The 14,156-nt window shown below is 46.1% G+C and overlaps 1 protein-coding gene across 2 annotated transcripts in view; it reads left to right on the top strand.

The window, feature by feature from the left end:
* Positions 1-14,156, top strand: part of CABIN1 (calcineurin binding protein 1) — a 201,388-nt gene that overhangs the window by 39,053 nt on the left and 148,179 nt on the right. For both annotated transcript variants that reach the window (XM_054690511.1, XM_054690510.1), the window contains exons 8-15: positions 1,346-1,495; positions 4,191-4,477; positions 6,028-6,196; positions 9,024-9,160; positions 9,744-9,961; positions 11,098-11,176; positions 11,764-11,951; positions 12,680-12,832. In XM_054690511.1, the coding sequence (XP_054546486.1) occupies positions 1,346-1,495; positions 4,191-4,477; positions 6,028-6,196; positions 9,024-9,160; positions 9,744-9,961; positions 11,098-11,176; positions 11,764-11,951; positions 12,680-12,832 (1,381 nt within the window). The remainder of the gene's footprint in view (positions 1-1,345; positions 1,496-4,190; positions 4,478-6,027; positions 6,197-9,023; positions 9,161-9,743; positions 9,962-11,097; positions 11,177-11,763; positions 11,952-12,679; positions 12,833-14,156) is intronic.

The raw sequence follows: 14,156 nt of genomic DNA, 5'->3' as shown, positions 1-14,156 counted from the left end.
CATACCCCAACCCCCTGTCCCCATGTGCTGGGTGAATATAGGATGTATGTGCACAGTGTTCTCTCATGTCCTGATCTCTGCACTTCATTCCCTTTTGCATCTCTTCATCTGGCAGAGTGCCTTGTTCAGTACTCAGCTGTGTGCCTAATCTCGGTGATGACCCCTGTCCTCCTTTCCCATCATCCTGCTGGGTCTCTTATTTGCCAGCTTCCATCTGGATGCTTGTGGCATCTTGCTGGCCACCTTGCCTTCTAGCATTCACCTTTCCCTTTACCAAGGCTTTATTCCCAGTACTCCCTAAGTTCAGTGACTGAGTCTGACCCTGTGCCACAAAGCTCAGGCTCAGTAGCATTGCCCAGGATGTCCTTTACATTCTTTTACCTTCTCCCTCCACCCCTAGGTCTTCACATCACCTCATGCTTCTCCCTCCCCCAAGAGAACTGTCCTAGGTCCCTGGCAGATTTTATACCTGGCCCTATTATGCATTGTCCTGTCCCTGCACCCTGACTCACTGTATTCTCACCTGGAGTGCCTTGGGTTTGCCCTGTCTATGGCGTCTTCCCACCTCTCTGTCTGTTTTGCTATAGCTTCTTCCATTTCAACTCCCAGGTCACCTCTTGGTAGTTATCCAAACTCTGGCTGCCTCCCTCCACCCAACCCTGCTGCCAGATCCACTCCTCTGCCCTCTGTTATTCTCTTGGTTACTGGAACTCACCTGTTGGGGGAAATGTGGTTTTTCATTTTGGGATATCTACCTCTTGTGAGACTTTACGTCTTGTTCACATCTGTTATGAAGTAACTATGCTCTTGGAAAGATATAGATAAGTCTGTAACTGAGTGTCTGTGGTGGAGCCCTTCTGGGAGCATTAGGACAGTCTGGGCAGGTGAGCAGGTACTGCTGGCAGAGCTGTGGGTGTGGGAGGGAGGCTCCAAATTTCCTGCCTTTCTGTAGTTTGGGGACACCATAGACTTTGGTGAACTTGGGTAGTCTGAAAACTTTTTGTTAGGTTGGGCAGGATAGGCTAATGAAATTTTCAAATAATTGCCTATAAATAATTCAGAGCAAGATTTTATTTTTGTGACATTACTATGATACTGTTAATACATATAAAATCTCTTTGCTCAACTTTGAGTTGTAGAAGGAACAAAGAGTATTAGTCATTTCTATTGTATGTGTGTAATAAGAATGCTAATTATGGCCCTTTGAGGTCAGACTCAAGTATTATTTTATTTGTAGAAGAATAAATATAGATTAAAGGGTATGGACTGTATCCCTGTTTATAAAATTTCAGCTTTGGTTCTAGCTTGTAACATTGTAATTTCTCCCTGTCTTCTGGGCTTTTAGTGATATGTCAATCCATGATGTATCTGTGAGTGCTGCTGAGACACAGGCCATTGTAGATGAGGCCCTGGGACTGCGTAAGAAGAGACAGGCATTGACTACGCGGGAGAAAGAACCGGACCTGAAGCTGGTGCAGCCCATTCCCTTCTTCACGTAGGTAGTCTGGGTCTCTGGGGTTACTGGCTCAGCTGGTGGGCCCTTCACAGGAGATTTGACCTGCACTGCTTTTGGATCTGTGTGCACATTGGATAGATGGCTGAGAGATAGGCTTACTGTTGACTGCTAAGACAGGCTAGGCCTTTCTCAGGTATGCCTAGTCTAAGGCCCTCTTTGCTATTGCCATTTTTGCCCCCTGCTACCTGCCATTTTCTTACAAGCCCCCTCTCAGTCTACCCTACCAAGAAGAGAAAAGCACTCTATCATTTGCCAGACAATTGGCAGGAGGAAACTAGAGTCAGAGAAGTTAAAAAGTGAATAGGAAGCCTGGAGTTGATCTCAGATCTGCAGTTCCCAATTCTTGAGTCCCTGCCCTCCCTCCAAGACACCTTGGAGGATGGGCCTCAGCATAGTTCAGTGAGTTCCCATAATGTGCGATAGACATCCTAGAAGGGCACGCCTCTTGGCTTTGGGGTAATTTAGCTCTTTGGTGAGATCTGGGGTGCAGATTCTGTTTTTAAAATTCTAGCATGAAATCTTGACTGTTTAAGTTTAGTATGCTTTGACAGCAGCATTCCTTTTCCCTTCTCATAGTCAGAGACATTGTCACAAAGTGGTCTGGATCAGACTGACCTGGAGCCAATACTGGTGCACCTTGCTAGGTGATGTGGGCACATGACATGCCACTCCCTAAAAATGTGGAAAACAGCATCCTTCTCTTACAAGATTGTTATGATAATTAGATAGTATATGGAGGCAAATGCAGAGTCAACACTCAGCACATACTCAGGAAGGGCTGACTCTATTCCATATTATTACTGCTTGTATGTTTTCCAAGTCTCTCAGGAATATCTCTCCAAGCAGGCAATGTGCCCTTTACCTTATATCAGCTGGGTTAGGAATTTCATCCTTTCTGAGTATGGACTCCCCAACCAAGAGAGTTGGGAGTTTTGAAGGAACTCCTGTTATAGTGAAGGTGCATAATGTCCGATGATGCTGGGAGGGAACCTGGTGATATGAGTGAAGAAGAGAAGCTGTGAACTGGCATCACAGTGTAGGGGAACAGTGCAGGGTGAAGGTCAAGTGGAAGCATGAGGGAGAGGCTCAGCTGAAAGAGTGTTGCTTGGTGATTAAGTATGGGATTGTGCTATTAAAGAAGAAGTATAGCAATTCCCTTTCTGGGAGTAGAGGGTCTGGGAATTTTAAAATATCCACCGCGTAATCCAGTGGTCTGCACATTTTTCTTATAAAGAACCATATGGTAAACACTTTAGATTTTGTGGGCCAGCCATCATATCTATTGTGTAGTCATGTGTATTTGTGTGATAACAACCTTTTATAAGTGTGAAAATCATTCTTAGCTTGTGGGCTGTACAAAACAGACTATGGGCCCCAGAGTGCCACCCCCTGGTCTAATCAGTATCTGCCAGGCATAAGCAGTGCATAGATAAATTACGTATTTAAGGCATTTGTCACATAGCTGGTGAATAATTCTTTCCTATTCACATGTAGCCCTTACTAAAGAGAAAAGAATAGGTAAGAAATCCCTTTCAATCCTAGAAATCTCCATTTGATTGGATTCTGGATTTTGAAGCATGTCATTTTTCATTCCTTCTACAACATTTACTTGGTTCCAGCTCATGCTGGACAATGGTCCTCCACCAAAGGTGAATCCTGGAGCAGTAGTCAGTCACCTTGGAGGAGCACATGTCCCAAACTGATGGGCACCCTGAGGAGAGAAGCACAGCACTGGGGGAGCACTAATGGGGTTTGCACTGCTCTAGGGATCTGGGAAGGCTTAGGTGTCAGAGCTGGATTCTTACAGAGGACTGGGCATTGACCAGGCAGAGAGGTTGAGGCATAGTAAGGGGAAGTTGTTTCTGGCAAGAGGGAAGCCTGAGTGAACCCTATGGGATGTGGGAGTCTGATTTTATTTGTAGAACGAATGACACTAATATGGTGGGGATGTAGGGGGGTTGCAAGGTGAAGCCAGGACAGGTGGTGGGACAAAGCCATGCAGCACCATGAGGCTGAGGATTTGATTATTAACCTGAGACTTTTGGAAACCACTCAGGGATGCATGAATATGTCACAAAACACCATCATACCACAACACAATACATAACACAAATTGGAACATGAAACAGGGTTCAGCTTAATGTACCACCCCATAATAAACATATAATCATATAGCAAAAAACAAAACACAATGGTCTCTGTTTGCCAGGCGGTTGGCCTGGCCTATATGGAGACTCACTGAGGTGCTACTCCTGAGAGACCCTGCCCATGGACCTGTTCAAACCTTTAGGCCAACTTTGTGTTAGCAGGCATTCCCCTTCCTCTCTGCCCCGCAGAAGCCAGAATAGTAGCATCAGAGATATACCACAGATGTTTTAAAGAAGTTAGACAGTGGTTTATGCTTCCCTGGTTGAATCTGAATGTGCCTGAGGCTAAGATGCTCTAGGACTTCTGCCGGGGTGAAGGGAGGAGGAGGTGAAGAGAGTAGGGTGACCCATGCTCTTGCTCCAGCTCTGACTGCTCCACCTCAGCTGTTAGATTCAAGATTTTATCAGTAACCATGGGGACAAAACCATGGCTGCTCTCCCTGCCCTTGTGGAGATGACAATTGTCCCTGGGTTTGGAAGGCCCTATAAGGAGCTGCTGACCTCATGTGGTGACTCTCTTCTTGCAGCTGGAAGTGCCTTGGAGAGAGTTTGTTGACCATGTACAACCATCTCACTACCTGTGAGCCCCCACGGCCCAGCCTCGGCAAGAGGATTGACCTGTCTGACTACCAGGATATCAATCAGCCTTTGGTGTCCTCTGTGGTGGTGGCATCTGTCAGTGTGATCCAGCCAAGCCCCATCAGTGCCAACCCGGCTGTGACTCTGGCCGAGCCTGTGGTCTCTTATGCTCCCGTGGCTGCAGCCAGCTTCCCACTGCATAGTTCCAGTCTGCTGGAGACAGGCGTTTCCTCAGGTGAGCAGATCTTCTGGGGGAGGGTTCTGGGGACACTCCATTTCCTGAGCAGAAATGAATGTTGAGGGTGCGCTGGCCTGTCCAGAGGGATAGGGCCCACTGATATTCCTGGTCTGAGGTTTATGCAAGAACTCTCAGTGGAGGGGGGGATCCTGTCAGCCTGCTCGTGGGCTGCTGCTCATTAGGGTCCATTTCAGCAATGAAGACCCTGCAAGGTGGGGTCTGGGTTTAGGGAGGCAGCTCCTTGGAGACTGCTTAACACCAGGTTGGCAAATGCCAGTGCAAAGGTTCTGCTTATAATGTGTGAGGTGAGAAAAAAAATGTGTGTAGTGGCAGGTCCCTTCTGTTGCTGGCTATGTGTCATCGCTCTCAGTGTTGCTGTGCACTAATATTCTTTGGCCTTAAAAAAGTCAGCAAAGTAGCAACCCAAATGCCCAAAAAATAGATGACTGGATCAAGAAGATGTGGTACATATACACAATGGAATATTACTCAGCAATTAAAAAAGATAAACACATGCAGTTTGCAGCAACATGGATGGATCCGGAAGGGATCATGCTCAGCGAAATAAGCCAGAAAGAAAAAAGAAAAATACCGATGGTCTCACTCATAGCAGGAATTTAGAAAACCTAAATACGAGACCAGGAAAAAGACTAAACAATATAAAGTAAAAATCAAAATCAACAAGCAACTATAAACCAGAGACACACTATGGAGGGGGGGGGCGGGGAAAGGAAGGACTAGAGTCAAAATAAGAGGGGAGGTGCAATTGTATGGGGAATATAGGAATACAACCAAAATGAAAATGCATACGTTGTGCAAAGATGAAAAAAGATGTAAGAATTATATAAAATAAAATATTAAAAAAAAAGACATCAAGACATGTCAGCATGTTAAAAAAAAAAGTCAGCAAAGTTACTATATGGTAGTATATTTTTGAATGGTTTTATTAATTTTTATTATTTCACTGCAGTTGTGAAAAATCTCAGACAAAAACTCTCAAGACTTTTCTTGATTCTGTGTCCCTGAAAAAAAAAACAAAAAAAGAATATCTGGCAGTTAAAGCAGTTTCTGAATGAACATATACAGGGTTGTATCTTACTTTTTTGCTTAATCCTCTGACACTGCTCTGCTCTCTGTGGTTTACACCACTCTTGCTCACATCATTGGGTGCTCAGGATGCTGGGCTATGGGTAAAGCCAGTGTCACTACTGCTTGTTCTGTCCCATCTCAGGTACATCTGCTGAGGCTCCAGAGGCCTCAGGGGGATGAGGATGATGTTGAACCTGAGACGCTGATAGTCTGTAGCTGTGGGGAAGTAATCTTGAAATCTACTTGTAGTTTTGTGATTTTAAGAAAGGTGTGAGAATTGAGTGGTTTGAAACTGATTTTACTAAGGACTCTTGTTAAAGAAGAGATGAGAGATTTCTTGATCAAAGGAGAGAAAGATTTAACTTGGTGGTTGAGTTAGAAAAATGGGCACAGATGTGCCTGTGTGGTGCATTTTCCCTCCCTACTTTGTAAGATTTCAATTTGCACTTTTTGTGAAGTTGATGTTTCTGGGGGAGATAAATCCAAGAAAGGAGTAAAGCGGAAGAAGATTTCAGAAGAGAGTGGAGAAACAGCAAAGCGACGGTCTGCCCGGGTCCGAAACACCAAGTGCAAAAAAGAAGAGAAAGTAGACTTCCAGGAGCTTCTGATGAAGTTCTTGCCATCCAGGTAATGTGTACACTTTTTCTGATTTGCATAAACAAACAAACACAAACTTACAACCTATACCACCAATAACCTTTCCATTGCCGCCCTCTCCTGTGGATATCTCCTTTGCATCCCCATAATGTCTGTGCATATGGCCAAAGCACAGATGTCCTCGGATTGGGAGGTTGGATTTTTCTTGCCTCTCCTGCCTCTGAACTTCCTGAAGGCAAGAACTGTGACAGGTGCATCTCTCAAAGCACCAGTCACTTCCTGGAATATCAGAGATGAATGGATCCTGGAGCTGAAATGACATGCTCTTGGGCCATGCGTGGGCAAACAGCCATTTTCTGGGAAGCCTATGACTGCTGCTCCTCAGGTGTAGACTTAAGGAAATCCCACAGAAGGGAGTAACTCTTCTGCTTTCCAGGATAATGTGTGTGCTTGGTGAATCATTCCTGGATTTCACTGGCTCTTAGTGTTCCTCAGAGAAGCTCCTCAGGAAGAGATGGGTCAGGCTGGTTGGGCTGGGGTTACCTGGCCCCCAGTGCTCCTCACAGATTTTCACCAGCACTCATGCTTTTTGTCCTTGCCTTCTCACCTACCACAGAGGTTCCAGGGTCTTTGATTCCTGAGCCTTACTGGGCACCACTGTTTATGGTGCCAGTGGTGGGCTTCTTGGTCACCCCTCCACTGCTCTTACCTAAGTGGAGAAAACATTCCTTCATCTCCTATGCCTTCTAATATTTGCTGGGTATGCTTTTTTTTTTTTTTTTTTTTTTGAAGTTCTAAAGAGGTGTGTTTCAACATTTTCTGTGGTGCAGATTTTTTTTTTTAATTGCAGTTTTTTTTTTTTTTAAAGAATTATTCCTTTATTGTAAGATTTTTTTATTTTACTATTTTTGGGTAGAAGAATTGGGGTGTAGGCCAGAGGTGCTATGGGTAAGAGGATACACCAGAGACAGAGTGGGGAGCAGAACAAGCAGATCCACTGTAATACATTGCTAAGGGGAGCAGCGGGCGAGACAGGAGAGGTCTGCTGTACCATGTGGGTTAGGTCCCTGGCAGGGATTGAACTCAGGCGGCTTTGCCGCGGGAGGGCCATCACAGTGGTGATAACACTGAAACTTAACCCTCAGGCCAACAGGGAGGCCCTGCAATGTTTTTAAATTGAAGTAATGTTATACAGCATTTGTGTAGGTTCAGACTTCTTCAGGTGTATGTTACTATACCACACTTGGTGGGTACATTTCTTGTCTGCTGGGGTATCCTCTCTATCCCCTGTGTCTTTGTGTATTTGTCCTTTTTTTATTCCATCATGATTATTGGAATGGAGTTTGGGAGGTAATTATGTGTGCTCAATGTGTATATTTACCGGGTAGTCCATAGCTGGTGTTTGGCCCATATTAGTTTTATTTCATGTTGGTGATATCCAAGAGGAGGAGTAGGAGCCAGAATCTTTAAATGAATTGTAAATCTGTTCTACAGCAATATTCCTAATTTGTTTCCTCTCATTTTGTGGTAGAAGTGAACTGCTAGAAACCAAGGCTGTTCTCAGTAAGCAGAGGGTACAGTGCTCTGTACATAAATTGCCAGGGTGCAGTTTTCGGCACAGGTTGCCCTTTGGGGGAAGAGCTTCAAGATGGTAATGTGGTTGCTGACACCAAGAGGTCTGATTGATCCACTTCCCCATCTTCCTCTTAGCCTAGCTGCCCCATTCCGGGAACTTTTATGTGGTTTGATTTCTACTCATATTTAGTTGTTTGTTTTGTAACAACAATTTTTTATTTTCTTATAGTTTCTGTATGTCCTGAATTCAGGAGCAACTTGATTGGATGATTCCAGTTCAGGGTATTGTAGGGTTGCAATCAAGATTTCATTTGGGACTACAGCCACCTTAAGCTTGATTGGAGCTGGAGATTTGCTTTTAATCTTACTCTTGTGGCTGTTGGCAGGAGGCCTCAGTTCCTCCCTATTCTGATTCAATTTTAGTTGTTGGTTTCCATATCTGTTACTTCAGATGGTCAGGCAAGAGCAACATAATGGCTTGTCTGGTATAGTCATTATGGGGGTATGTGTGCAATAAATAAATGAAGACCTTGAGAAGTGCTCTGTGTGTTTATTCTGCAGGACTGCTTGGTTGAGAGGAAGCTATGAGGGTAGCTAAAACGTGGTTCTGGGGACCTCTCTAGGTCCAAGACTTTGTGAGGAACTATGGAGGGACCAAGCTTGGAAGGACCTGCTCTGCCCCCATATTCCATCCACCCACCTCTTGCTCCTTGCTCATTAGGCTCTCCTTAGGTCTTAGAACATACCAGTTGCTCTCTGTTATGCACTGTGCCTCTGGTACCCATTCTTGTCTTGCTTCTTTGCATGACCAGCCTCTTCACCAGTGTCAGTGTGAACATCACCCTCCCTATCCACTTCCCTTCCCCATGGGGAAGGGAGGCCTTCCTTGACTGTTCTTTAATACAAGTTCCCTGTGATCCTCTGCCTCATACTCTCTGGTGTCCTCATTTGAGTTCTATATTTTTGTGTATCTACTTATTGTCTGTCTCCCATTAGAAGGTAAGTTTACTGTGGGCAGGATTGCACTTCACACCTTGCCTGGCACATGCTGGTACTCCATAATCATCTGTTGATGGGACAATGAATGGGTGAGGGTGTAGACCATCTAGATGCTGCTCACCAAGGCCTGGAGAGAGGCAGAGCTTCCTGGAGGCCTGGGTATTTGATCCAGCTGCTTATTAGTCCTCTCCCTGGCTCAGGTTTTGTTTCTCTAGTAGGAAGGATTCAAATGCTTGCATCAGAATGTGTGGTGTGGCTTTGTGATTTTGGTATGTTCCCCCAGGTTAAGAAAGCTGGACCCTGAGGAAGAAGATGACTCCTTTAATAACTATGAAGTCCAGTCAGAGGCCAAATTGGAGAGTTTCTCAAGCATTGGGCCCCATAGACTGTCATTTGACTCGGCCACATTCATGGAATCTGGTAGGAATTAAGAAATGTGATTATCCTTTGGGCATCCTTTCTGCCATTATCCTGTAACCTGCTTAGATTTTGTTCTAGGAGAATGGCTTTGGTGTGTTTTTTAAAGTGTAGTGAAGGGTTTACCTGGACTTGTCATGGACCTAAGCTCCGTGGTTAGCTAGGACATCTGCTGAAATGTCCAGGCTCATACTTGACTGTGCTCCCTGAAGGACACGTACTTCAGGCTGAAACCACGGGCATAGCTTTGCAAGTGGATGTGTGTGACACAAATATTTTCTGAGTGCTTACTGTGTGCCTTCATTCAGTGCACACTGTGGCATATGGAGGTCAACCCTTTCATGTCCACCTTAGACCTGGAGATTCAAGGAGACTTGCTCACAGCTAGTGAGACTGGAACCAGGATTGGAACTGAGAGCCTGGCTGCAGCACCACCACATGGGGAGAAGACGCAGTGTCTCTTCCGCTTCTGCCCTGCCCCACCCTTGCCATTGTTCTCCACCCTCCTCTTCTCCCTAAGATAATGGGAGTCTCTGGCATAGAAAGTCCTTCATTCAAGTCAGATCGTTTCTTCCTCCCTGGGCAGAGAAGCAGGACGTGCATGCATTCCTGCTGGAGAACCTGACCAATGGGGGCATCCTGGAGCTGATGATGCGCTACTTAAAGAGCATGGGCCACAAGTTCCTGCTGAGGTGGCCACCGGGCCTGGCAGAGGTTGTGCTCAGCATCTACCACAGCTGGAGGAGGCATAGCACCAGCCTGCCCAACCCGCTGCTGAGGGACTGCAGCAACAAGCACATCAAGGTTGGGCCAGCAGGGGCCTCATTAAGGCTGGTGTCAGCTTGGGACCCCCGGGATGGGCACAGGGACCATTTGTGGGTATGGGGCTGCTGTTGCATTAAGCCTACTTGATTGCATTTACTGCTTGTGGGCCTAAAACCTGGGTCCCTGGGGGTTTGGAACAGGAAGTTGTGGGATCTGGTTTGTGTCTAGAGATCCCTGGTGGCAGAGTGGATGGTATACTTAGCATTAGAGTGGTCCAGGGGAAGTAGAGGTGAGAGAATGAGACTGAGGTTTCTAGGACAGGCTCAAACTTGGGGCTGATTGTGGGGGTGGTTTACTTAGTGCAGGAGAGGCAGTGGAGAGTTTGGAGGAAAGTAAAGCATTTGACTGTTCAGGGTGCCAGGAACTGTTACTTTTTTTTTTTAATAGGTGAGGAAATAGAAGTGCAGAGGCTAAGTAGGATGCTTAGTTAGGGAAATGGTGGTAGCCAGCAACTCAAGGTGTGCTCTGGACTCTTCCCCTATTAGAGGAGGAAGACTGAAAGCTGGGATGTTTCAGGACATTTCTGGGTAAGTCTTTCTGACTGGGAGCACAGGCTTTTTTGGTTCTTAAGACCATGTGGGTCAGTGCTCCCTGGCTAAGCAGATTCCACTGGGACAGTTTAGGGACTCCTGCAGCTTCTGCCCACTGCTTTCTCAGGGGCATTGTAAAACAGCAAGAAAAGTTGAGGCATTGGTCCCCAGACAAATCAGGTTGGTCATTTCCCAATGGTTCCCACTTGGCAGGTGTCTCCTTATTGCTGAGCTTGCTGTGTACCCTGGAAGCAGTGTGCTGATGTAGCACTTTCAAGGGTTGAGTGGTGTGGTTGGATGCACTGGCATCTGTCCTGGCATTTGGCCAGTGACAGGGCTGCCTTTTCCATAGAACAGTCCTGTAGGACTAAAGATAGGCCTCTCTTCTCAAGCCTGTCTAAGCATATAGATCCATGTGCCATTTTTTATAAGTCCTGACAAGTGGCTGCTGTTATCATATGTAAAATGGAAATAAGGTAGAAAGAAAAATTATGTTTTTCTCAAAAGTAAATTTTAGTTTTGCTCCATCCTCCAACCATATATGACTCTTTGTAATTCTGTTTCTGACCTGGTCCTGTCCTGCAGGACATGATGTTGATGTCGCTCTCCTGCATGGAACTCCAGCTGGACCAGTGGCTGCTGACCAAGGGTAGAAGCTCTGCAGGTAGGAGGTGTTCTTTGGTAGGAGTACTTTTCTGAAATCTCCAGCAACCAAGAGGAAGTGGGAGTGGGGAGGCTGTCATGGAGTTCAGATTTACATCTGCATAGGCATATTCCTGGGTTATCTGGTCAGGCCAGGGGGAATACAGGGTCCCAAGAGTAGTGGCTTGGACACTCAAGAAGTAGGTAGCAGCAGCTGAGCCCCCAGAGGGAGCCAACTGCCTCCCTTTTTTGATATGGACTATTGAAGGAAGTGGGATCTCCTTTTTCTCAAGTTGCTACTTGACATTATGTGTCACCAATAATTTTCCCACATGGTATGGCTCATTCTTACTTTTAAACCACTTCCTGGTGAACAACAATATGCTCAGATTGCAGTCTGTAAAGTGGGAGCCCCCCAGCTCTCAGGCTCTGTTTGACTTGTCTGACTTCTCTGATACCACCATTTGCCATCTGTAAGTCTCTGAGGGGCTCAGGGAAGTCATGGATACTAAGGTAGGCATGGCAAGGGCTCAGGATGACCTCTGGGAAGTAAAAAGTATTTAAACTCTATACATGAAGTTGACTTGTTTTGACCTGCCTGGTTTTCAGTGTCTCCTCGGAACTGCCCTGCTGGCATGGTGAATGGCAGGTTTGGACCTGATTTCCCGGGAACCCACTTCCTGGGAGACCTCCTGCAGTTAACATTTGCCTCATCCCAGAGAGACCTATTTGAGGATAGCTGGCTGGAGTTTGTGGTCCGTGTTTATTGGTTGAAGGCTCGGTTTCTGGCCCTGCAGGTTGGTTATTTGGTTAGCTGCTTGAGAAGCATGCCCTGATACTCAGCAGGGAGGGAAGAGATCTGGACACATTATAGAGAGAGGGGTGCTTGTGTGTGTGGCACCTGCCTAAGCACTGGTCTCACTAAAAGAAAGTGGGACATGGTAGGAAATTTTCAGCATCTCATGGTTAGCATGACTACCTGTTTGTAAAATACATCAGCATAGCCACCGCGCTCTGAAATTACACAAATGGATACTGACCTTTCTAGAAGGGAATCAACCACCCATCTTGTGTGATTGCTCAGAAAGTTTCACCCCAAAAAGTCAGAATAGACTGGCTGTTATCTAGCATCTAACACACATGGTGCACTGTAGAATGAGTAAAAGATTGCCGCAGTCAGTTCTGGAACTGGACCAGCTTGGTCTTGGCTCTGCCATTTTATAGCTGATGATCTTAAACACAATACTCAGTCTTGCTTAGATTTCCTCAGTATCCTTTCCTGATTATAGGGTTATGCTGTGAGTCATTCATTCATTCATTCATTCATTCATTTGACAAATACTTAATGAGCACCAGCTGTGTGCCAGGTCCCCTTTTAAAGGGTATAGCTGTGATGGGGCGAAAGCCCACCTTCGTGGTGCCAAGAGTCTAGTGGGATCAAATGTAAGACACCTGACATAGAACAATGCTAGGTGCCTTACCTGTCCTTTTGCCCCTGTCCCTTGACTGCTTTTCCTCTGGCTAGGGAGACATGGAGCAGGCCTTGGAGAATTATGACATCTGCACAGAGATGCTCCAGAGTTCCACTGCCAGGCGGGTGGAGGCAGGGGCTGAACCACGAGACATCGTCATCCGCCTGCCCAACCTCCACAATGACTCTGTTGTTTCCCTGGAGGAGGTGAGTGGGAGTTTTTTAAAATATAGTGTATTCTTGGTTAAAGATTTATTCTGAGTTGGCTCAGTTATACCAGACCTGAGGTTGTTGCTGAGAAACAGGAGAGTAGCTCACATGCTGAGCAGAGCTCCTTCCTTTGGACATCCAAGAGGCCTGGGAAAGGCAGCACTGGCACCAAAGGCCCATGGATTTGCACACACACCTCCTTGATGGAGAGCTGGTCCGGGTGGCAGGAACAGGGAAAGGGGTATTTTATGGCATGATTTAAAGTGAATATTGGTCTGCTATCCAGTGCATGTGGCAGCGGCCCCACAGAATTAGAGGAAAACTTCAGGAGCAGATCACTTGGGTCTTACCCTGGGGCTGAGCCAGTGAGGTGTGGCATATATTCCAGGCCCTGTCAGGCTTTAATTCTGTTTTCACTGGGCAGTCTCAGACTCTGCCACAGTTTCTGGACTGTGATGTGTCCACATCAGCTGAAAAGGACTTTTATTTTTTTTAAATAGATTTATTTATTTATGCATACAAGTACTGGGGTATAGGCCAGAGGTATGGGCGGGTGAGAGGATTCACCAGAGACACAGTGGGGAACAGAACAGGCAGATGTACTGAAATACACTGCTGAGAGGAGCAGCAGGTGAGTCAGGAGACGTCTGCTGCACCATGTGGGGCGCTCTCTGGCCAGGGATTGAACTCGTGCTGCAGTGGCTGTGGATTGCTTCATAGGTTGTGTCTTAACCCCTTGCGCCACCAGGGAAGCCCTGAAAGGTACCTTTAGATTCTTGCAGAGCTTCTGGGCAAGGTCAAGTGCAGTGCCTCCATTGCCTATGTTTTGGGGGCAATGGCAGACCCCCTGTGAGGAGAGAGTTTTGTATGTCAATGGCATGCATCAGCTTGTGACAGGGTTTGCCCTGTTTTTCATGGCCTGGTATTACATGGTTTCACAAATCTGGGTTAACTGTCACCAGAATACTGTCCAGTTATTTTGGCAGACATTTTTCTGGACTCTCTCTGCTTCTGAGGAAGTTGGGTTTTTTTTTTGTTTGTTTGTTTGTTTTTTCCTTAAGAATTAAATGCCTTGACCTTGACAGAAATACCTTTTATCAAGTATTTTTTTTTTTTTTTAGAACTTTTTCTTTTTATTTATTTATTTATTATTTTATACAAGCACTGGGTACAGTCAGAAGCACCGGAGGGTGAGAGAATTCACCAGAGCCAGAGCAGGGAGCAGAGCAGGCAGAAGGACCGAAGTACACTGCTGAGGGGAGCAGCGGGCTGCAGGAGAGGTCTGCGGGCCATGCGGGACCCTCCTCCAGTGGCCGGGGAG

Source organism: Talpa occidentalis, unplaced genomic scaffold (assembly GCF_014898055.3).
Source record: "Talpa occidentalis isolate TD23 unplaced genomic scaffold, MPIMG_talOcc4v2.1 talOcc4.8, whole genome shotgun sequence".
NCBI lineage: Eukaryota > Metazoa > Chordata > Mammalia > Eulipotyphla > Talpidae > Talpa > Talpa occidentalis.
This window is presented reverse-complemented; position numbering and strand designations above follow the sequence as displayed.